Here is a 23,808-nt window from a genome sequence, read left to right as displayed (position 1 = left end):
GCTCCGTCGCCAAGGCCCCGCCGTTGCTAGGGGCGCCGCGGCCCTTCGCCATGGAGGGCGGCAGCGGCGGCTCCTCCGCCTCGGTGCTGGCCGAGCTGCGCTGGGACGATGGCTACGCCGTCCCCGTGGCCAACGCGGAGAACAGGGCGCTGGAGGAAGAAGTGAGCGCGGGGCGGGCGGGGGCGGGGGGCGCAGCAGCCCTGCGCGCCGGGGGCTCGAGGCCTTTCCGCGCGCTGCCGCGTTGGCAGGTGGCGGCGCGGCGCTGCCCGCCCCTCGCCTCAGGGGCGAGCTGAGGGGAAGCGCGGGCGCCCGGGGACTGCCCGCCCAGCAAGCCGAGCCCGGGGCGGTTCTGGTGATCCTTACAAGCAGAAGTACGGCAAAAGCGCTTTTGCCACGTTTAATCTAAAATCTCTTTTCCTCCCATTCCTGTGGAGGAACATGCAGCGCCTATATTTTTTATTGCTTTTATATAGATATATAAAATTGCAATTATATTTTAAGTAGTTGCRGGTAACAAACGTCCAACTAAAAGAGTTAATTGATAACTGTGACTTTAAAATAGYTGCAGAAGATGCAAAAAGAAAAAGTAAACCTGCAAAATCAACTGACTGACTTTGAAGAGCGTATAGGAGCAATGACATCGCATTTAAAAAATGTAAGACAAGAGTTCAGCTTCACTCAGGTAAATTACTTGTCTAGTACATCCATTTTATCAGACAGACTTGTGATCTGAAGATTTTTCTGTGTCTTGGATCCCTATGTATTGTTGCTTTTGCTAGTGAGATTTTTCAGGACCTCCACAGGAAACAGAAGTTAAATCTTGTGTCTTCATGATATTATTTGGTCATTAAAAAAGCCCATCCAAGATGCGTTTTAGAATTATTTATGAATGAGCACTTTGACAGATGATAACAAAAATTTAGTCAAAGAAAAAGAAAATGAAGAGTTAATTTTTGGACTTGAACTTTCATTGAAAAATGAAATGAGACAGTTAAGGTGTTAAAACACCTACACTTAGATTCTGAGTTTATTGACTGGAATGGGCAGCTTAGACTTTCAAAAAACTGTCAAAATCAAAGCTGCAACCATTTCAGGTAAAATACTCTATGTGAAAAAGCCTTAAACTTCCCCGCAACTGAACAGCCTCTTCAGTTTTACTGTGCTGGATTCAAGTTCTAGTTTGCACATGAAAAAAAGAAGAAGCACTAGCTATTCCCCATTTAAGAGAAGCCTCTACTAAGTAACAGATTAATTGTTATAAAGATCTATCAAATCACTTTTTTTTTCAGAAGATTAGACGATAGAGAGATGCTGCCAGAGGCCAGCCTGGTGCACAGTTCAAAACAATAAAATTATTTCTCCTGAAGAGAATCTCTCCCAAATCTGACAGAAAGCCATGAGTGATTAAGAGACTAAGATGTTGATTTATTTAAGCGATTAAGATTCTGAAATATTTTTTAATGGGGTAATTAAGACATGTATGCAAATATGTATTTGAGATACTAAAATCTAAACACTAAAGTTACTCTGAAAATTTCTGTATTTAAATTAAAATCAGGCCATTTCTGAGTTCTGATTCAGTTGTACACAAAATGCTTTTTGGGTGATAAAGGTCTGTTATTCACTGTAAAATGCTGAACTGTATTATCCTCTAGTCTCTTTACAAAGCCAAAGAGAATGAAATTGAAACTGAACAACACTTTAAAGCCCTTGCTGAGAGAGAATGTGGACGACTCAAAAGTGAGATGAAACGACTGGAAGATGAGATAGTTTCTCTAAGAGAAAAGAAAAACAGTCAAGAAGTAAGGTTTAAACGTTTTTAAGAACTTTCATATTGCAATTATTTTTCACTTCTGTGAGCACCAAAAAGATCGTAAAAAAGTTATTTGTAAGTAAAACTTACAAACTAAAAGTGATCTAGATACATTTTTCACTGTTTACGTAGAATGAGATCGAGGAACTTCTTGCATATATTAACTAGATCTGAAAGACTTCAGTCTTTCAGGACAGTTATCACAATCCAGAACTCAAGAACTTAGTGTGATGAATACTGGTAAGAATCGCTCTCAAAGTGATGAAGGTGAGTTATCAACAGAGATATTCTTAATGCCAGATGCACAGCCATATTTCCATATCACCATCTTGTTAGTTCTTGCAGGTATTTTATTTTATACTTTAAAAATTAAGTTGTTGGTGGCAAATCCTTTTTCCTCCATAAAAAACTTGTTGCATGATTTCAAGAATTAAAAACTTAGGTTATTAGGTAACATTATCTAATTACAGTTCTTACCTATTTTACAGAACTGTCTTTTTTTTCCTTTTTTGAATCATTTTAAATTGTGTTTGTTCATTCTTCATGCTTCCTTTGTTTTCTCATTAAGTCTGTTTACAGTCTCCAGTCTCCTAAAAGGTAGGCAGGACCAAGATGGCCTTACTCTTCAGCTGGATCCAGATTCTATCATATTCATATCAGGAAGTCTCTTAACWGTCATGTGAGACCATTTGCAAAGTGATTTGCGGGATAAGGATGTTAAAATTGGGCCTTAGTTTGTGAAGGAGAAGTTTACCATAATGATGCCTCAGTTTCTTCTGTGGAATGAATATCGCACGTATTAATAAAATAGGTTCATCTTGCCAGAGGGTGAATTTTCTGTTTAAAGTAATTTGTATTTTTGATCTGTAGTAACTTACTGATTTAAAAAAAAAAGAAAGCAGAACTTACCAACTCTGTTGACAGTAAGATCCCTGTAAACTTACGTTCTCGGGGAAGTTTGAACAGGTTGTTTCAATTAATATTCACAGAATTTATTAGATATTTAATGTTAACCCTTTAATTTATCTCAAATTTTATTAGAATTATATAAACAAAACCACTAAGAAGCTGGAAGACTTAAGACAACAGATGAACTGTGATGAGGAAGTTTTGGAGAGTTGGATAGAAGAATCAAATCGTAAAGATAATGATGCTGCCACAATCCAGAAGTATGCACAACAAGACGAAGGGAAACTAGGAGTAAGTAGATCTGACAGCAATTTTGTAGAAACAAAAACAGAGACCTATTTTTAGCATCTAAAGACTTAGTTATATTGTCAAGTCAAATAAGACTGAGACAAGATTTTGTACAACAACACTTTTAAAATATGATGGTTTCCACTTAGCACAACAGTGGAATTCCATATAAGGCTCATTTTAAAGGTCAGAGAGATTAGGTTTTACAAGGGTGAAAGGCGTTAATTGCTTTGTTCTTCTGGGTAAAATTAAAGTCTTATTTTTACCTGCATAAGAAAGTGTAAAAATATTAGTAATTTCTAGCAGTCATTAGAAAACTGTGCCACTAGTTGTAAACACAACTTCACACTGAATTAAGGGTGGAGTTTGTTTAAAAAATGTGTGCCATATATGTACAGGTAGTGTATATTTTTCCTATTAGAACTGAATTTATTAATATTACTGAGGATAAAGTAAAGCCTTTTGAGTGAAACTGTCTAGAGTAATGAAAGACAGTATAAACAGACACTCCAGTCACAAGTTCAGATTTCATAAGGGTTGTTTTCCAGTCTTAATTGTAGCAGGGCTTTAAAAATGTATAAGACATTACATATTCATTATTAAATACATTATGCTTTCGTATCACTTCACTTCAGGCGCTGACGCTCCAAGTAGAAAAGCTGACCATGCAAGCAAATCAGAAACACAGAGCTCTTGATAATGAGCTTACAGAAACCATAACAGCTCAGGTTTGTGCTTAAGGTCTTGAAGATTTATTGCTATTTATGATTTTTTTTTCCTTAAATCAGAAGTCATAGCAGTCCTTCCTTTTAAACAGATAGAGCTTGACAAGACAGCTGAAGATTTTCGCAGAGTTCATCAGGAAAGGCAAGAAGTCATCAGGCAGTGGGAGAATGCAATAGAACAGATGCAAAAAAGAGATCAACAGATTGACCATTGTGCTATGGTAAAGCTGTGGTGATTGATCTATATGTATTGGGCCTATTTTTATATCTATAAAATTGGTTAGAATTTTGCCACTTTTACATGTAGATCAACAGAGTCTTTTAGATGTAACCATTCTTCTTGTGGTGACCTCTATTTTATTAAGCTGTTTCAGAGTTCAGGTATTACAGAAAGATATGCAAAAGCAGAGCACTGTTTTGATGAATTTCATTGTCAGATATTACATTTATTATGAAAGAAGTATCTCTCCGTGTAAGTAATGGTGCTCTGCTTGAGCACCATATTAGGTTTAATTTTCATTCTCAGGTTCATTGGGAGATGCAAAGTGTGGCAGTTCTAGTAGTGCTTTTTCTGTCTGATCTAGGAAACGACAAGACGGAGTACTGTTTCTTAGCACATAATGACAAATAAGCTGCAATGAGGGAATTGTTTCTGAGCTGTGATACAAAAAACAAAATAAAATAGCGACCATTTTAGAACCAGGAGGAATTAAAAATTCTACCTCCATGAATAAATACATGGCTACAATTTATGTCAGAATTATGGTGAACAATAATATTAAAATTTAAAATCGATCCCAAAGTATGTCCTGTAAATCCAGAAAGGCAACAGCACTCTTCAAATCAAAGAAAATCCTGTTGGGTATTACAAGTTAGTATTAATTTCTAAAAGATACAGTCTTCATCTTTTTTCCTCACTGTCTTAAGCATAGGTGTGAAAGAGGAAAGAGGAACAAATAAAATCTTTTTATCCTGACTTTGTTAGGAGAGGTATGAACTCCTCAAAGTTTTGAAGGGCACTAGAACAGATGCAACAGAAAACACTACATGGATCAGCATGCACAGAAACGTTATAAATGTGGGTTCCAAACAATGGCTTTTTTTGGGGGGGGGGGGGAGGAGGGAAGCATAAATGCATCTACAAGAAGTTTCTGTCTTAAATCTTCACTCTGATAGTACGACACTTTCCTGCTGAAAGATGAGAACTTCTTTTGATGTTGTCCATATGAGTATTAGGCATACCCTGAGTAGAAATATGGTTTGAACATGCTTAAGGTGTAACACTTAAAAATCTAGTAATAGAAAATAACATGCTAGGAGGAATACTGAACAGAGAATGGAATGGTCTAATTTAGCTGGAATATGTTGTATTTTTATGGTATCTCAGGTTGTAAGATTCCTGTAACAGACCAAAAAAAAAAAATCTGTCCCCCCCGCCATAAATCAGTAGTCCAATACTTTTGTAAATATACTTTGTTTCACATTAAAGCTACAGTATAGTTTTCCCAGTAATTAATCTTTTACTCAACCTTTTAAAATACACAATTTCCACTAAACAGCTATAAATATATCTGCTTAGGTAAGCATCCCATTGTAATTTCACTCTTATTTTTCTGTTGTTTCAAGTCCATCTGAAGTTTCATTCACATAGTTCTTTTTTTAGGCAGTTAATCAAAATTATTTTTATTTCATGGAGATGTATGCAATCACGTTTTAATAAAAAAAGAAATCACTGCAATAACATTTTGGAAATAACAAATACAAAAAATGTACAAAAGATGTTTTTGTTTTATGATATACCAGTGGAATAAAGTAATCTAAGAATGGCATGACAACTAGGCTGTTTCATGGAAAGAAAAGCCTTAACAGCAATCTGTCTTCTGGTTGTACCCTTTATTAATGCAAAGCATCTTAACTAATGCAAATGTTTTTATTCTGCTAGTTAATAACAGAGCTAAAACAGGAGATGCGAGAAAAAGAAATTGTGCTCAAAGAGAAAACCTCCTTTTTGGTAAATGAAACTGTTAATAATCTGGAATATGAAAAGAAAATTTCTTCTGTTGAGCGGGAAGTTATTAGCCTCCGAAACGAGTATCAAACCCAGGATACTTACAGAGTTCAGCTGCAGGATGAGGTAATGATGACCAAATAGTTTAGAAAACAAGACTGAAAAAAATCTTTAACCTCCAACTAGATAGAGGAAATGTAGGAATAAAAACTACTTTTCTGTTTTTATATTACACTCCTAATTATATAACAAAAAATCTATTCCTTCCAGTCTACTCTTGATTATTGGAATCTGGATCCTGAACTCAGTCCCTTCACTGATAGCACTGAAGAACAACAAAAGCACAGCCACTGAGATTACCTTGTATTCTCTACTGTATTGGCATAAGATAGACGAATTTTCTCTTGAATTGTGTAACAGATGCTTCAGAAAGTGCGTCTTGCTGTTAGCATATGTAGACTGCAGTATTGTATAAAGATGAGAGAAATCTCTTCTGGATTCCAAACAATTGTTATCCTGTGTTTTGAGAAATAAGTGTTGATAGTCCTTGTAGATATGTTAAAGTTACTGGGGGTGGGGAGAGACATTTTCCATGTAGCTTTCTAATCAAGAAGTAGTATGAGCAGGCTGTCCTAATGAACAAGCTGTGCTTGATTCTGTTAGTTATACTTAATCTGTACTTAGCATTAGGAATGAGGTGCATTGCTACATTTCTTAAATGCTTCTATTAGTAGTTTTCAGAGGTAATTTAAATCTCCTGAGTCTGCTAAGGATACACTTGTATTACTCAAGTTTTCTGTTACAGGAAAACAGTAACGCTGTCTGGGCTCTCAGCAAGCTCAGTGATTCAAAAATATCTCTGTGCCTCTATTGTGGCATTAAATTTGGATAACTTGTCTGAAATAGCTAGTTCATAAGCTGATATCCTAATTAAATTATCCATATTCTAAATGACCCCCCAAAAAATCCCCCTCAATCAGAGGTTGCAATCTGGGGGAAAACGGCAGTGGGCTTTTGCGGCCAGATGCCTCAGGCAGTTCACAAGCTGCAGACGACTAGACTACCCTATACTTATGCAAACTTAAGGGTTCACAGAATTGGTAGGTTTTTCTCTCTAAGCTAGGAGGTCCTGCAAGATGTTCACAATTAATACTATGTAACGTGCTAATGAGAATAGTCTCATTCTCTGTTGGGCGTCAGAGCCTCTGTGGGATGTAACTGAGAAAATAGAAAGAATCTGAGACTTGCAGTTCGTTTTGATACAGTGAGAAACCTGCTATATACTTTGGAATAGGTTATGAGTTTTCTTCATCCGTGAAAGTGAAGACAATTCCACTTACACTGTTAAATGATACTGTGAAGACTAACAAGTTACTTTTAAAGTACAAGTATTCCTGTCCTATTTATGTTGTCATGTATTATTTACCAAATCAGATGTCTGCTTATTCTTTTTCCGAATAGTTTTCCCATATCATAATCGAAGTTTGGACTAGAAATAGTAATTAGATTTGTGAGGGTATCCATGGTTACAAAGAACCTCATCAAAATCAGATATGCTCTATAAAAGTCTGTTTCCACTCAGGCAGATGCTGTTGGACAAGGGTTGCAGCCTACAGCTACTTCATAGTTCATCCTGTAACCTTCATAATCAAGTATTTCTGGCCTAGCAGTCTGATGATATGAATTAGTTTACTGACTCTASTAGCTTGTGCTAATCTACACCAGCTCAGAATTTGCAGCACTTCTCATTTAGAAAACTGTTAAAAGAAACGGATTACTTTTCATTGAATAGAACACTTACAATTTTAAGCGGCCTAACACTATCACTCACTATCTTATTTAATTTATTAGCTGAACACTTTGAAATGCACTGTGGCAAGAACTACTTCTGATCTAGAGTCCTTGAGAATACAAGTAGCCAATCTGAAGAAAGAAATTCAGAAAAAAAAATCCAGGTAAGAAATAAACCTTCAGAAACATAATTGTAAGAGTTAATGACGTAATCAAATCCTTGATTGAGCAAAGAACTTTAAATAATGTTTTTTATTAAAGCAGCCAAATTTCTGGTTGTTTCATGTCCTGTACAGTTTCTGGCACTGTGCAACTTGGAAATACTCCTGGTAATCCTTGTTTGCAAAATCTGAGCAAGCCCTTGGTTATCAAGTTTGGCCTGATCAATTATGCAACTGCTCAGTAAGATATGCTGTTTAGTTTTAGCAGTGCTGTATGTGCAACCTTTAGTTTAACTTGGTATTTCATGTAATTTTGTTTAGATTAACCTCTCTTGAAGAACAAAATGCAAGTCTTTCCAATAAACTGAAGCTTGTGACTGAGAAAACACTGACTTCAGAAGAGAAAGCTTTGAGAATGGAAGAAATACTAAAGGAAGAAGAGAAAATTGTCAAGGTAAGATATTTTAAATAGTTTCTGCAAATGAGGATTCATTTAACTTTGCAAGTTCTATATAGAAAACAAATGCTTATTTATGGATTAGAATAGGATGCAGATGTTAATATGACAAGTAGCTACTTCATCTCAAACAGTGAAGTAATCAGGATATAGATAGGTCAGTATCTGTATTAGGAAAACTCTGGAGAAAAATAAGTGGTCCTAGTAATCTGGAAAATGTGTCCCCATGTATTAACATAGGATAAACATAATACTGTAGGAAGGGTTATAGAATCATCTTTTTACCTATCATATATAAAACCAGTATTCGTAGTGCATATTCTTACTGAAGAGTACACTTATTCTGCTCCATCAGTTACTGCAGCTTCTTGGTTTGATTAAAATGAAGGGTTTTTTTTGTTTGTTTATATATATATATATATATATTTTAACTGAAACATGGCCACGTGGCCAGCTTGGATGAGGTAATGTTGTTCTGCTTTGTAACAATATTGAAAAACACTTTATCCTGTATTCTGCTTAGCTCTGTCAGGCATTCCTGTCTCCAAACAATCTGCTTTATGTGTTGCTGAGGAGCTGGTGCCTTACACTTCAAAGCTATCAGTCTCCTAACAAGATCGCTAAGGAGCGAGAAACTTGTCAGGATTACTTCTCAGTAATGTTACTGCTGAACACTTCTTGTTTTAGTAAAACACCACCAAATTTTTGAACCCTGCAGTTATGATTTTGGCAAATCTGGATTCAATTTTTTTTTGAAATATTTCAAATCAGATTTAGCTAGTCCAGTCTCCCATTTTTTCAAATTTTACTAAGTGATACTCTGATAATGTCTAACTTGTTTTCTAAGGTTGTGCACTACTAAATAATTACAGGCTAACATCAGATTCCATTTTCACAATGGATGAAGATTTTGATTTGGGAAGTAGCATGTACACTCTGTAAAAATGTCTTTTTTTCTTGTAATGTCTAATCATAACTCTGCTCTTTTCCAATTTGCTACTAATTCTTTTGGAGTATTTTACTGTTTAGCTTCTGACTGATTTGATACAAACTTTTCATTTTGCTGGATGACTAGCTATGGATATGTTGAAGCTTTCTCTAGTGTAAGATGAGTAAGTTACACGAATATGACATATCAGATGTTCTTCCACAAGTGACAACAAAACTATATCTGCAGCACACCATGGTACTCCTTTTTCTTTTTTCCTTTTTGTATTGTTTCTGCAGCATCTATGTGAAACAAGCCCTTGTAGTGGATTCCGAGTCTTACTTTTCAAACTTACTACCTTACATATATATTAACTATGCATTTTAAATATACGTACGTAAACTAGAGAGGGGACACTTTTTAAGAGAGAGTTTCTTAAATTAGAAGCCTTACTCTAAATGGTTTAGTTTTTTTTTCCTGAGAATATAAAAACAAACTGGAATGATACAACATTTCATTAAACTGAAATTCTTATTTGCTTCCCCTTAAGACTTTCACCAGGGTGGCGAAACCATTAGCAGTTTCTTTACTTGCATCTGTGGTGGATAACCTAAGCTTTTGGTTATTGAGCTATGCAGTTCTACAGCTTTAGGGTAATATTTTAACCAGGATGAACTGTTCTTGAACAGTGTCTGTAATGCACTCATCAAAAGCATGCTTTCCATCAACATTGGACACACATCTATTTGCTACATCTATTACCTTACTGTGAAGAGATATTAACAGGAACAATGTGGATGAAATCTCACCATTTTTTGCTTTAGTCCTGATACTTCTCCTTCTTAAATCTTTTGTGGTAGAGCATTATTGCACAGTGAAGGTTATTCAGCATGTCTTTATATTGACAACTTCACTTAAGGAAACAAAAAAAAATCTATTAAATAAATGCATTTAAATCTGCAGGTGGGATTACTAAATGAAGGTCAAATCTTGATTGAAATCTAGTAAATGAATTCATCATTTAGTCAGAAATATAGCTCAAAAGGCTTAATATGAAATATCTCCTTTTTTAGTTCCTGAGTTTTGGATTTTGCCTTGCACTTACAGCAAGCACAAAAAAAAAAAAAAAAAAAAAAAAAAAAGAGAGAGAGTACTCATCTGTATACTTCTCAAATAAAGAATGAGCACACTTATTCATCTTGAGGAGTGAACTCTAAGGCATTTTGATGCGTTAACTTCGCAGTGCATATTCAAACTCTTGACCAGGCTTGTGCTCAATGTAATTAAGTCTTTCACCCTGGGATTATCAAAGGGAGTAGAAGCTGATGCCATATCACTCATTTTTAGTGTTGTACCTTACACAAAGCTAGCATGCTAAACTGCCTCAGCTTTGGAGGGCCTTTTGTCATTTGGATAGGAGGAGGAAGGAAGGAAGGAGAGAAGGGAACAGTTTTTCTTGTTAAGGTTATAAAAAAAAAAATCTCAATTTTGTTTTCAGTACACTTAGGTTACCTGCAATGTTCAGCATTGTCTTAACTGTCATAGACACTACTAAAATGTAATTTCCTGAAGTGATTTAGGTGTATTCTCAACTTAAGTCTGAGAATAGAAGGAAAACATTAAGACATGTAAATTCTTTTTCAAACAAAATTACTACCTGAAAATGGTGTGTGTGTGTGTACACACACACAGTTACAAGTTTTAATAAACCATTGGAAAGCTTTGTATTAGTCATTCAGAAGAAATCAATCAGTAGGATTTCCCTACTTAAATATACTAGAGAACAAAGGGTTGGTTGGTTTTTAAAGGAGGCCAGGAATTGAGTTTCCTGAAAGGACAGAAGCAGCATTCCTTGAATGATAAAAAGAGTCATGTAAACAGAGTATGGTTCAAGGAAAAACAAAAAGCAAAAAAGCCCACTGCACACAACAACAAAACCCCCAAGTAAATAAGTCAAAGATTTTTCTAACCAACCAAGATCTATGAAATTCCACATTCCTATTAGGAACTTTTTAAAAATCTCCCTATATATGGTTAATGAAGGCAAATCATTTCTCAGAACTTATTTATGTATTCAATCATTAATTTGTCATCAGGAAAAAGAAACAGAAATGAACCACTTGAAAAACCTACATTTCAAGAAAACTCAAGAATTAAAGGTGCAGAAGGATAAGGAGAAATGCGTTGTGGCAGAAGTTGAGGGAAGTCGAACATCTCTTAAAAATCTTAAGAGTCGTCTGTGTAGACTTGATGCGGATGCATTAAGACAACAGGAAATAATGTATAACCAGGTAAAATGTTAACAAGCCCTCACCTTGTTATTGTTCCTTGGGGCTAATGAGAGTAAATAGGTTGAGTTCTGTAACCTTTACCACTACGTTACTCTTTCAGAAATTCTGTGTAGCATTAATTTGGATTCTGCCTTTCTGTCTCTATATGTATGAATAAAATTGAAAGTTGCTCTGTATCACCTACATTGTCTGCATGGGTATTTCATTATTTTGGGCTCTTTTCCTTTTCCCACTAATTTCTCAAATCAGTTCTTTACTTTGATCCCTCTGAACCACAGACACCTCAGGGTAAATTTTTAAAGCGATACAAGAGGTACAAGCCAAAATCCTGTTATTTACTAATTGGATTTTGTGCACATTTCCTATGCACCACTTTGAAAATTCACCCTTTTACATCAACAGCCACTGATAACAGCAAGATGGCAACCACATGGTAAGCCTCCCTACAGCAGGAAGAATATGCTTTGTTACTCTTCTAGAGGATTACTTCTGAACTATCGTTGCACATCAGTCATTAAGAACATTTTTGCTACTAATTCACATTAATGAGGTTTATAAGCCATAAATTATTGTAAAACAATAGCTTAATTAGGTGACTGTCCTAAAGCCAACATCTAGTTCCAAGTTTATATCTCATGTTTTAGCTTTATGGAAAGGCTATAATTGCTTATCTCAGATCATTAATTTATTCTTTTAAATTACTTTAACAGGATTTTTATATTCAGCAAGTAGAGAGACGGCTGTCACGGTTAGAAGGGGAGGTTAATGCAGATGAAAAACAAGCCCTGGAAGCAAAAGTTGCTGAACTTAAGAAAACCTTAGAAGAAAAGAAAAATACATATACTGTTTTACATGCACAACACAAGAAACTTCAGGTAACTTCCTAGAACACCAGGTTTTCTGTGCAAGTTTTAAAAACCTCAATGAATTAAGTAAATTTCTTATTAATAACTTGGTACTACATTTAAATATATGTAAGCTAAATGGAAAACTTATCTCACACTTTGCATGGACCTTCCAGAAAGTACATCATTAACATCATTACTGTATAACTGAGACGCATTAGTATAAAGACAGATGTTAAAATGTTGGGAAGATAAGTTTGACTTTCATTTCAAGATATGACTGACTGCTTGCAAATGTCTGAATTTAACATCTCTAAATCTCAGTCATTCTAAAGATATTCTGTGACACTACTCCATGTTTTTGTATATTTTTCATAAAATAGGCACAGTTGCATTTAGAATTTTACAAGGTAGCACTACTAAATTGAAGGGACAGGATTTCAGTTAGCTGACCCCTCTGTTGACATGTAATTTGGAAATATTTTTATCTTTAACGTATTTCCATGGGAGGATATTGCCCATATGTGCTTGTTCTCAAATTCTCCACTCCGCAGTATCCATCATTAATTCTCTACAAATGCAGTTACCTTTCTTGCAGAAGTGAACCCATCAGTTATTCTGTAGCCAAGTTATAGTTTTTTAATGTATATGAAGCAATTGTATTTATCAGTCAGCTACATTTTAGTCTATGTTTTAAAAACCCTTTTAAAGAGAAACTATACAGATTTCTTCTTTACATAAGAAAAGTCAGGTTTTTAATAAAATAGTCATGACTGCTTTCTCAAAGCAAAAGTTAAAAAATTACATCAATTTAGTGGGGGGGGGGAAGTGCTCATAGGCAAGCCCTTTAACTAGAAATCAATGCTGTAGCAAAATCTGATGTCTGAAAACTGGTGTCCTCAGTTTTGAAGAGATGCAAAATTTGAGCAGTGAGTATAATSAAACATTGGAAAAGACCTCCAGGAATTTATTAATATTCTGGAGTCTTAAAGTCTGATGGTTTTATGAAGATACACTAAGATTCTAAAAGCTAGGATCAGAAATGTGAGGTTTTGTTTTGGTTATTTACTTATTTTTAAATCAAGACTAAAATACACAATCATTTTATTAGCCAGAAGATCTATTTAGTTGTTTTATCTGAATTATTATTATACTAATGAGTGTCATTAACGTTATAACAACAGTCTGCATCAGGACTGCAAGGCATAAGGCACTGTCTACACAACAGCATATAGACACAAGATGATGATGATGATCCCTGGTTCCAAGACTTAAATATTTCATTTAAAACTAAGTGGTAGGTTTTGTTGCAATTTGCATTAAATGAATTAAATATAACTTATTTGGAAACAGAGTGATGTCCATTTCATCAAGAGAGCAATGGATAAGACAGGAGAAGAAACAAGTGATGTGATCATCAAGATAAATGAACTAAATCTTTTCAATGATAAATCGGATCAGGAGTTAAAAAAAGCTAAAGCTGTTAAGCAGGTACAGTATTATTTTCCAACTTTACTAACACAGGGTATGTTTTTTGTTTTTAAATGCACAAACTCACAAGTGATCTGATCCGAAGGCTGTTGTCTATCTCCCGCAGAGCAACATAAAAAGCCCTATCACAGTTTCTTGGCTCACATCTTCCTTCCCAAACTTTGTTTTGAAGTCACCTTCATGGTATTATCTTAGTAGGCAACATATTGCTTCTCTGTATGCAGCACAAAGTTCATTTGGGAATCAAATTACCAACTTAATCAGATACTGCTTATACCATAATAATCATCTTGTGAGTGCTTTTTTCCTGAAAACATTGCTTTTAAAATAGAGTATTTAGTTATTGCTCAAGCATTTTGACTAGACGAAATAGCATGTTATGGTTCCTCTCCCCTTTCCCACCTGCATATTTCCATAGTTGCCTACTAAACAGCTCAGTTAAATGTTTCTTCTAGCCAGCGTGTCTTCTTCCAGGAGCACCAAAGGTCAAGAATGAAAATAACTGATTAGTTAGACTTATTAAATTTGGGGATTTTTCAGGAGAGAGTTTTGATCTATCCAATTTCATTACGGGATTAGAAAACAACAGAAATTCTCCTTATATTTTGAGAATCAGAAAACAGGAAAATGGAATCATGTTCCCAAACCTCTGAYGACTGCACATTTTTCCTGCAATAAGCTCTACCCCTCCTCAGGGGCAGCAGAAGTCTACAACATCTAATTAGCAGTGACAAYACAGAATAACACCCCAATAAAAGCAAGAAGAGTTTTGCTGTCAGCCTCCTTGCTCCACTTGCTCCTCAGAACCATCTCTTTCCCTAACCTCAAACTTTTTTTTTTTAGAGTGTGAAATTCAAGTGAACAAGGGAAGGAAGCTGATGGCATAAGAGAAGTCAGAAGAAAAATAGTTACAGAGTTCAGGATCCATAAGAGATTTCTTATTCGCATGCTAATGAGATTCACCACTGACTGCTTTTCATGAGCTTTGATATATATAAATTTGCTCATAACACAATGTGACTTGTGGATAGACAGAATCGAGAATATTTTCCAAGACAGCTATAATAATAGCTCAAGTAAGATATTAAGAGCTTGATAAAGTTCTTTGTAAGGTCTGCTTCATTTCTTTAAAATCATCTTTATCTATCTTCTCACAATTCATAACGCTAAATTAGAAGTTTTACATGAAGATGTCTAAAGACATATAACTCAGTCTGAATAGTGGTTCTGAAGAATTTCTAGAAAAACATTCAGGAAACAGCTTACCCATATAGCACTCCCCATATAAACTGTTAGCAAAGGAGAAACTAAGAACATTCCTAAATGCAGAGCAGAATGAATCTTACARTTGTATATACAGAGGGTAAAACAATGGATGCTTTATATTTTCATTACCTTTAAGGTATTTATAATTACCTTAATAAAAAGGATAATTTATTTTGATTTTTTTGACATTTGTTAGGAGATGATGGTTGAAGATAATCTCTTAAAACTAGAATTGAAACGTCTTCAAGATACTCTGTCTAGTAAGGCAGAGAAAGTTCTCACACTGGAAAAACAAAAACTGAAGTTAAAGACAGCAATAGCAGAAAGAACTGAAGAAATTAAGATTCATAAGGCAATGATAGATTCACAGATAAGACTTGTGGATCAGGAACGGCAACGCATAAGGTAATTACTTTTTATTTTCAAAATCTCCTTCACAGGAAGTCAAGAACCGCAATACAACTTACAACACACACAAAGATGTTTCCCTAAAAATCCTAACTAATCATTCTCTTTTTTTTTTCCCCCAACCTTCAGCAGAAAAAAAAAAAAAAAAAAAGAGAGAGAGAAAAAAGGTAGTTTTCCCTGTTCTTAAATTGTGTTAATGGCTGAAATGTAGAACTTTAATTGAGATCAAATGAAACTTCCACCTCTAACATCGGTACTTCCTGACAGAGAGATGAGCATTTTACTCTATTTCACCTATACAGAAATTGAGAATGAAGTAAATCTTGCTCAAAGTCATACACTGAACCAGCTGAGGATCTTTTTTGCGAGCCTTTCTCTCAAAACAAGCCTGCAGTTTTAAGCCTTTGACAACGTCTCAGTCTCTGCTGTTGTCTAGTAACATGGGTGGACAAGGATTATTGTTTAACCTGCTAGTAAAGATCCTCTCTAGTACTGACAGGAAACTGCAGATGTGCTGCTACTTTAACTTTACAATGTCAGACAGGAGCTTTCAAAGGTCACATATGTGACCCTGCATTTTTCAGAATCGTCAGGAACTGTGAAAACCATTTCTGGAGCTCTGACAAATTACTTTGAAGAGTTGCTTTTGAAGAGGGCTTAGTCACAAGTATTTGATAAAACTAATTTCTTTAGCTCATCTAGTAAGTGTGTGGGGGTTATTATTATTAAATAAACGAGCTCTCCATTACCTCTCCTATATAACAAAATTCTTAAGCCTCCTGCAGTACATACTTGTCTCACTTCTTGCCCACCTATTACGATACAGAAGACATCTTACAAAGCAGTCACATTTAAAGCAACTTTTCCCTTCTGTAATATACAATGTATTTGTCACTGTCTTAGCTCTGAACTCCCAATATCTACATTGTAGTTAGTGGTTAAATCCAGCCGAAATTCAAATCTTCAGTAGCTGAGCTGCTGAAATCTGGCAGGCTTTGTATTCACTCCTCAGCTCTCCACACCCCACACAATAGGGAATTAAGAGTGATTTAGTGTGAGTAAAGCTTAACTGCTCACCAAGAGTTGCAGACTATGTGTTTTTTTCTTTTGATAATTACACAGCTAATTGGTACTTCCACGTAATTTGATTTGGGGTTGTTGCCTGCTGTTGCTTATGTTCATCTAGCAGTGGCAATATTAAGATAGTATCAGCAGGGGGCAGTTTGTGCAGCTGTAGGATTTAAATGCCAAACCTTTAAATGTTTTCTGGGGAGGACTGTGGCACAGCTTCCTATGATGCAGTGATTTGGAGTATGATAATAAGTTTGACTCATTTTAGAACTGAGAGATAAGAATTCTAGATAGCCAGAAAAACTAAAGACTATGGCTAAGGAAGCAACCAAACCAGTATCAGCTCAACTGCCACCATACCTGCCTCCTACCATGTGGTAGGAATGCTTGAGTAAAACCAGCAATTTAAACTGCTATAGCAAGAACTGCCTGCAAAACACTACAAGATGAACATGTTCTCAACCCATTTATTTTTCCTCAAAATAAATTAGTGCTGAATTCCAAGATCGCCTAAACAAAATCGATAAACTGAGACGCAGATACGAAATTCTTACTGTTGTCATGATGCCACCTGAAGGAGAAGAGGAGAAAACTCAGGCCTACTATGTAATTAAGGTATTTTACTAGCATTATAATTTATGACAGAGGTAGTAGAGTATTAAGCTATAGATTTCCCTGGGCTCCATTACAGTAACTAAGACAACCTCTTATCTACCATTTATTTTCAGTCTAATTTTTTTACATTATCTGACAGCATTGGTTACTTAACTAGTACAGAGATTTCAAATTAATCTCTGTGGTTAGTCCTGATATAAGTAGAGACTTAATTTGGCACAGTTTGAAAATCTTGACAAGTACTTCGGTGCTCATTAATTTTCTACAAAGTCACACAAAGTACTACTGGCTCAGTATAGTCCATCCACAAGCGAAAACGAGTTTATCACAGTGTTTGATATAATCTTAAATTCTTCTAGCCTTCAGAGAGTGTTATTTGGAGGTATTTATTTCACCATATGGCTTTTAAACCTTGAAAAATGCAAACTTTGTCCATTAACTTATCATTCATCTGTGCACACTTCAGCTTTTCATTGAAAAAAATTCATTTGTGTTTTACTTTCAAATAAGGAAACCTGTTTGCTAATTCCCAACTCCATAGCAAAGAGGGTGAAAAGTGCATAACATCAAAAGGTGATTGTCCAAGCCTACTTAGAAATTGTAAACCTTCACCAGGAAATAAGAGCACTTCATTGTATGCCTTAGYGGCAAAAGCAAGACTGTCTGCATTACTGACATCTTCAGTGTAGCCACTTGACATTACATTCAGTTTACTAGACATCACATTACCTCTGAAAAGCATACAGAACATTGTTCAGTCACTATTTTCCTTGACAAGATGATAGAATTTCACCTCTCCGCACTCCAGCGGGTAAACACAAAGATAATTAATTCAAGGGGAAAGAAAAGTTACTTAAGAGTTCTCTGAGATGCTTTGCTAATATACATGTTTCACTGTATCCCCCCCCTTTCCCTATAGCTTGTAATTTGATTGCCTCTGGCAGATGATTTTTAGCTATAGCAAAGCGTTAGGGCGATGACAGCTTTCCCGCCTCTCAAACATTTGTCTCTTTCCTCCAGCTCCCACAGCTGTATGTGCACATCGCGCTGCAGTCCTCGTGCCTCTTTAGGTGGGGCAACTGATCACAATCCAGAAAATGCATCTTTTATACAAGGGCTATAGGAAATACTTCCCTTTTCCAGCCGGCTGGGTTTCTTACCAGTCTTACAGATCAGATTAATTAGGCCTTTCAAATGGGTAATTCCCAGAAAAACTGAAAGGCTTTTAACACTTCCTTGGTGGGCTTATATATGAACAAACTCAACTTTTACTTGGATATTGCAATTAAAGGAAACTTGGGGTGGGCATGTGCTGCAGTTCATGCCAGCAGGACAAAGCATGAGACTGTGCTTTGTATGTACTATGGGTACTGCTAATCAGGACTTTGTAAGCTTAGGAGCAGAAGCAGATGAAATTACAGTGAAATGTACACTTTAAAGAACTTCAGTTACTGTAAATAACTACTCTTTCCAGTTACCTAGTAGCTGGTATCTCAGTCCAATTCTAACCACGTGGATGAGTCCCCATATCTACCTAGGATTTTAACTACTAAATATTCCTAGTATTTTTTTTTCCTTTATAATTATCCTAATGTTTTTAATATCTGTTCAGTCACCTAAAATAGCAGTTTTATTTTCAGGCTGCACAGGAAAAGGAAACACTTCAGCGTGAAGGTGATGATTTAGATGCAAAGATCTGCAAAGCTGAAAAAGAAATCGTAGCTCTGGAAAATACTCTGCATGTACTTAATAACTGCAACAGCAATTACCGAAACTCTTTCAAGGAAGTCACTGAGACAAGTATGTAAAATGGAAATTGCTATTTGCTGTGCAACTTACAGATGATGGTATAAAACTGGTATACTGGTATATATTGGGGAAAATTCAACGACATGAATGAATCAGCCCGAGACTAAACCAACAGTAGCAAAAGGGAGTGTAATTCACACGTTGCTATAACTTGTGCAGCAAGGCAGAACAGAACAACAAAGCACAGAAAAAAGGGCAGTAAGACAGAATTAACTAATGTTCACATTCTATCATCTGATTTATGTAAACATCTCTAAGCCTATGTAAATATTATGAAAAAATGTTAATAGGAAGAGTAAAGAGGAGGCAAAGCATATAGACCATTACTGGGAAAAAAAATCATTACTGGGAGGAGTGCCAGCTAAGTACATAGCTCTAATGGCTAAGCTGGGCACACGTACCCAGCCCAGTGCAAAAAGCACTTCCTTATCTGCAGTGCTCCATCATGCATATCTACTAATTCAAACCACAGAAGAACAGCTGTGCCACTGGCAGCCTTCACTTAGTAGACTCAGCTGGTCTGAACACAAGACTACTCRAAGCAACTGTGCCCCTTCCAGTGCTAGCTCAATTATAGCCAGCTTAGGTATAATCACTTTAGTGATGAAGGCAAATTATTTAGCTACATTATCATCATCCGACTTTCACATAAGAGGGGAGAGAGAAAAAGCAAGCTGTCATCAGGGAAAATTAAGTTTTATTGAAGAATAAAATGTAATGTCATCAACATTTGAAATATTGACTAGCCAACTAAAAGGGCTGGGCTTTTCACAGAATTCTGGAAAATACCTTGAGCATTTAAGTATTTCTGTACTTGCTCTCCTTTCTCACTGGAACCTTCTTTGTTTATCCTTACAAAAAGCATCAGTATGAGCAATTATATAAACTTAACTCTTTACAAAGAGTTTGATCATCTAACTTCTGCGCCCTCTGCTGGCTCTGGAAACAGTGGCTCTTAAATCATTATCTTTCATGAAGCCAGCTACCTTTTYGCAGTCGTCTAGGACAAGTGATAGAGTTAAAAGAAAAWATATATATATACATGTATATGTATGTATATATCCTACACCTTGAGGTATTTGTAAGAGATAACAATGGAAAAGCATCACTATGGGTATCTTTACAGCAAATTCTGTTATTGTGTGGGTTTATTTGAAACAACCATTTCTTTCGAAAARAGCTTTCTAGCTACCTTTTAATATTTCATATACGCAGCTTATAACATATTACTCACATTATATGTATTTTAATCAATTGAATTACATATGTGTTGAAAATACACACGGTGTAATTAGATGGAAGTAGCCTAAAACTTCTTTGAAATAGTAGTTATCATAGCAGCTTTCATCAGTGCATTGCTAAAACGAAAGTGATGAAGAGGGTTCTTTCTCCTATACCTAGTTGGATGGTTTGACTTTATGACTCAAAAACAGAAATGTAACCAAATATATCATCTTGAGTGCAGCAATGAATAACTCCAAACTAAACTTCATAATCTGTCCAAAAGACTGCCATTCAGCATAAATTCAGAGCTGCAAAATGTCAAGCCAAGCCTTGGAAAATGCTGCTTTCTTTGGTTTAGCCATAAATGATGCAGAGCATATTAGTACTCTTTGACACAGTTAAAGTGYAACTTACTTTAAAATGAAAATTGAACATCTTAACCTTGAGTTAGGTTGTACATATTGCTTGATCAGCATTTATCCTGAGTCATTGTTTGGGATCACAGGTGAGGAGTACAATGAAAAATTGAAACTAGAAGAGGAAAAAAGAGCTGCTGATGAAAAATACAGATACAAACGAAGGCAGATCAAAGAACTTCAGGAAAATCTCCAGGTAAAGCACAAGCAAGAGTTACAGCTGAACAGACAAGGCCAGAAAATATAGTTTAACCCACRGAAACCATCTCATTCAAAGAACAGGAAATTCTGTGACAACTTTTTCCTCCATTCCTTTTTACATCCCATACTACACRTAATGGATAAAATTTTTAGAAGGCTCTATGTCTCCTGACAGAATAATTTCAAAGCTTGTGAATCTGAATTCCCTGAGTTATAATGCAACTTCAGGCTTTTTAGTAACATACAACTATAAGGTTAAAAATCCCACAGGCGCATGGGCAAAATTCTGCTCTGTGCTGGCATCCATCCRCAAAAGTGCTTATAAATTTTCACATACTCATCTGATAAAGTAGCTGTAATCCTGCATAACATATTGTACTACACTGTCTCGTATTGCAGGAATTAAAACTCACATGTCCCAGAAGTGTCCCCTGGTGCCTGGGTCCCCAAATTTCATAGGACAGTATTTTCTGTTTTGTGTGTGTTAAAGGTGCTCCAGTCTGTGGAAACAGTACAGCTAGAGAAAGCTAGCTGACTAAATTAGTGGGCTGAGGATTAACATAAGAAAAGCATAATCTGCGTTCAGCCCCCACATGGAGTATTTACTCTTGGGTTCTTTTGCAATCAAGACAGACAGACAGACAGACACACACCCCTTAAGAAAGGGCAACATGGATGTCTGAGGTGGGACATTTCAGTTAAAATTTCCTTAGACAGAAAGAATCAAAAGGCACCTTATTATATCCCAGGTCTTTGTTCTAAGCCTGGAGTTATTAGATAAAGGTAGGCAAACATTCCTATTGCCTATTCTAAACAAAGGACATRCACCTCACTCAATAAACAATTTACATCCGAGTCTGGAACAAGGACACATCTCCATCATGATGGAGTAAGTTCTAGGATATCATGAGGTTTTAAGATACATCCTTTCCTGTTTTTTTTTTCTTTAAAAAAAAAAAAACAGAGCTCATTTTATTCACTGAAGTCTAAGGTACCTGTCTCTTCCTACAGGAGATAAAACAAAACATATGTTATTTTTAAAAGCACAGCGTGCACTCATCATTTAAGCAATACAATATTCGAGATGTTACAATATATATCCCTTACTGACACAGCACACAGACACTTCTGAAAGCATATACCTCTAATTTCATTGTTTGTACTCTGACAGTCTATTTTTAATATATGTAGATCACCTAGTGATCTCTTAACCTGGGTATTCAGCTATTAAGCAATTAAATCTGATAGTCAGGAAAGTCCAAGTTGCATAACTGTGAACACTAACTGTTCGAGCTACATTTGAAAGCAAGTAGCAGCAATAAGAAATCCTACCACAGTGATATAAAATTTGAAAGGATATCAGAACTGCTTTGTAAACTAAAACTGTTTGATACGCATTTGCAGAGCATGGAAAAAAGTCTTGATATGGTACTGAAGCAGGAGGCCCTCTACCAAGAGCAAAAAAAGGAAAAACAAGCTATTGTTTYGCAGCTGAATAAAGACATGGAAGAACAGAAGCCAAAGCTAGAACGGGTTATAAAACAGGTTGGTATATCATTAATGACAACTTCTAACTTTAATAGTGATAGACAGCAGTATAGTTAAAACTGCAGAATTTATACTTAGTAGGTTTCTTAAGTATACTATTTTCACAATAGCACGCTTTAAAATATTTTTTGAAAGTGTTCCAGACTATCTAGAGAAATTCAGTCTCTAAAGAAAACTAACACAGAAACACAAGAAGAAAGAGACATTGATCTTCGTGAATTGAAAAACTTCAATAGAACCATTGACAAGGTGTTAGCTGACGTTCTAAAAGCAAATCCTGATTTAACTGCACCCTTTCAAATGTACTTTCACCAGGTAAGCTTTCTAGTTGACTGCTGCTAAAATCTTGATAGATAGTTCAGATCTACTGATGAGCATCTTTCAAAGACAACTCCTCAATTCCATCATGAAGTATGCTTACAGTAAAATAGGATAAAACCATTCACCTGCTTTTAACATGTCTTGAAATACAAAGAAGAATTATATACTTTCCTGAAATAYTGAGTTCTATCACACATTCCTAATGTCAACAGAATTTGTTCTTTTAAATTTTCTAGTCCAATTTAGAACTTCCTACGATTTCCTCTGTTGGTGGTAGTCAAAGTTCTAGTTCACCATCTTCACAAAGCTCACTGACCTCTAGCAGGTAAGTACTGGCTTAACCTAAAGCTTAAACTAGCAAAATCATTCCCTAAACAACAAAATTCCTCATTCTTCCAGATTCCCTTAGTCTTGTACCTACCTATCAAACCATCTATGAAAAATGTCTCTTAGTATGTTCCCCTCTGTCAGGTATACTAGATTTTACTACCACATAGTTAACAGTTTATGTCAGCATCCATCACAGTAATTGCAAAATAATTACATTTTTTCTAATTGTACCAATTAAAAAGTGGTTTCTCATTATAAAAGTACAAGTTAGTGTGCTCCAGCCAGATTTTGCACTTGTAGTTGCTCATGTGGGCTCTTTCCTAGTTAAATAGGAAAGCTAGACATATGCTTTTCTTGATGACTGCCAAGAGTAAGTACCTAGAATCTTTTTTCCCYTGTCCAAAGTACATTCTGCTTACARTATTGCTTTTAACATGTTGATGATTGAATCAATTATGATCTGACAAGATTCCTGTAGATCTGCTACATAAATCTATCATTTATCTAGAATAAACACTGCTGTCAAGTGGCTTTATGGGTAAGCAACCTTTAGGAGAAGCTCTACTTTACATGTAGGGATTTCAGTATTCTGATGAGTAAGTTTTTGTCTTTCAGATCCTCCAGAAGTGTAAGTTCAGCTTCTAGTCAGACTTCAGCACTTAAAGTCATAGATCTGAGCTTGTCTCTCAACAATTCTGCAGAAGCAGCTGCCGTTGGTACCCAGCTACCCAGAAAAAAATCTTAAATAATCTTTGGAATGTCATACATAGTAAAGGCCTTATACTAGTTAAAGCTTCTAAATTGGTTAAGTTGCACCTTAATTTACTTGGCAAGATCTTGTGGCAATTGAACACCTCTTAGCACTAATTTCTACCAGAAATATATTTTAACT

General features: G+C 35.7%; 1 protein-coding gene across 1 annotated transcript; it reads left to right on the top strand.

Annotated features, from left to right (window-relative positions):
- The first annotated feature begins 50 nt into the window (after window positions 1–50).
- CCDC39 (coiled-coil domain 39 molecular ruler complex subunit) lies at window positions 51–23,672 on the top strand. The gene is made up of 20 exons (XM_085301228.1): window positions 51–161; window positions 563–682; window positions 1,656–1,802; window positions 2,855–3,013; window positions 3,646–3,738; window positions 3,828–3,956; window positions 5,678–5,869; window positions 7,595–7,698; window positions 8,017–8,149; window positions 11,177–11,371; window positions 12,082–12,246; window positions 13,570–13,707; window positions 15,170–15,378; window positions 16,944–17,067; window positions 18,696–18,867; window positions 20,606–20,712; window positions 22,122–22,262; window positions 22,401–22,580; window positions 22,823–22,911; window positions 23,532–23,672. Exons 1-20 carry the CDS (start codon window positions 51–53, stop codon window positions 23,659–23,661), a joined length of 2,838 nt encoding a protein of 945 aa, XP_085157354.1. The 3' UTR covers window positions 23,662–23,672.
- The last annotated feature ends 136 nt before the right edge of the window (window positions 23,673–23,808 follow it).

This window comes from Rhea americana, unplaced genomic scaffold (assembly GCF_003343005.1).
Source record: "Rhea americana isolate MKP2758 unplaced genomic scaffold, rheAme1 scaffold_174, whole genome shotgun sequence".
NCBI lineage: Eukaryota > Metazoa > Chordata > Aves > Rheiformes > Rheidae > Rhea > Rhea americana.
Note: the sequence above shows the minus strand (reverse complement) of the source record. Positions and strands in the feature narration are given on the sequence as shown.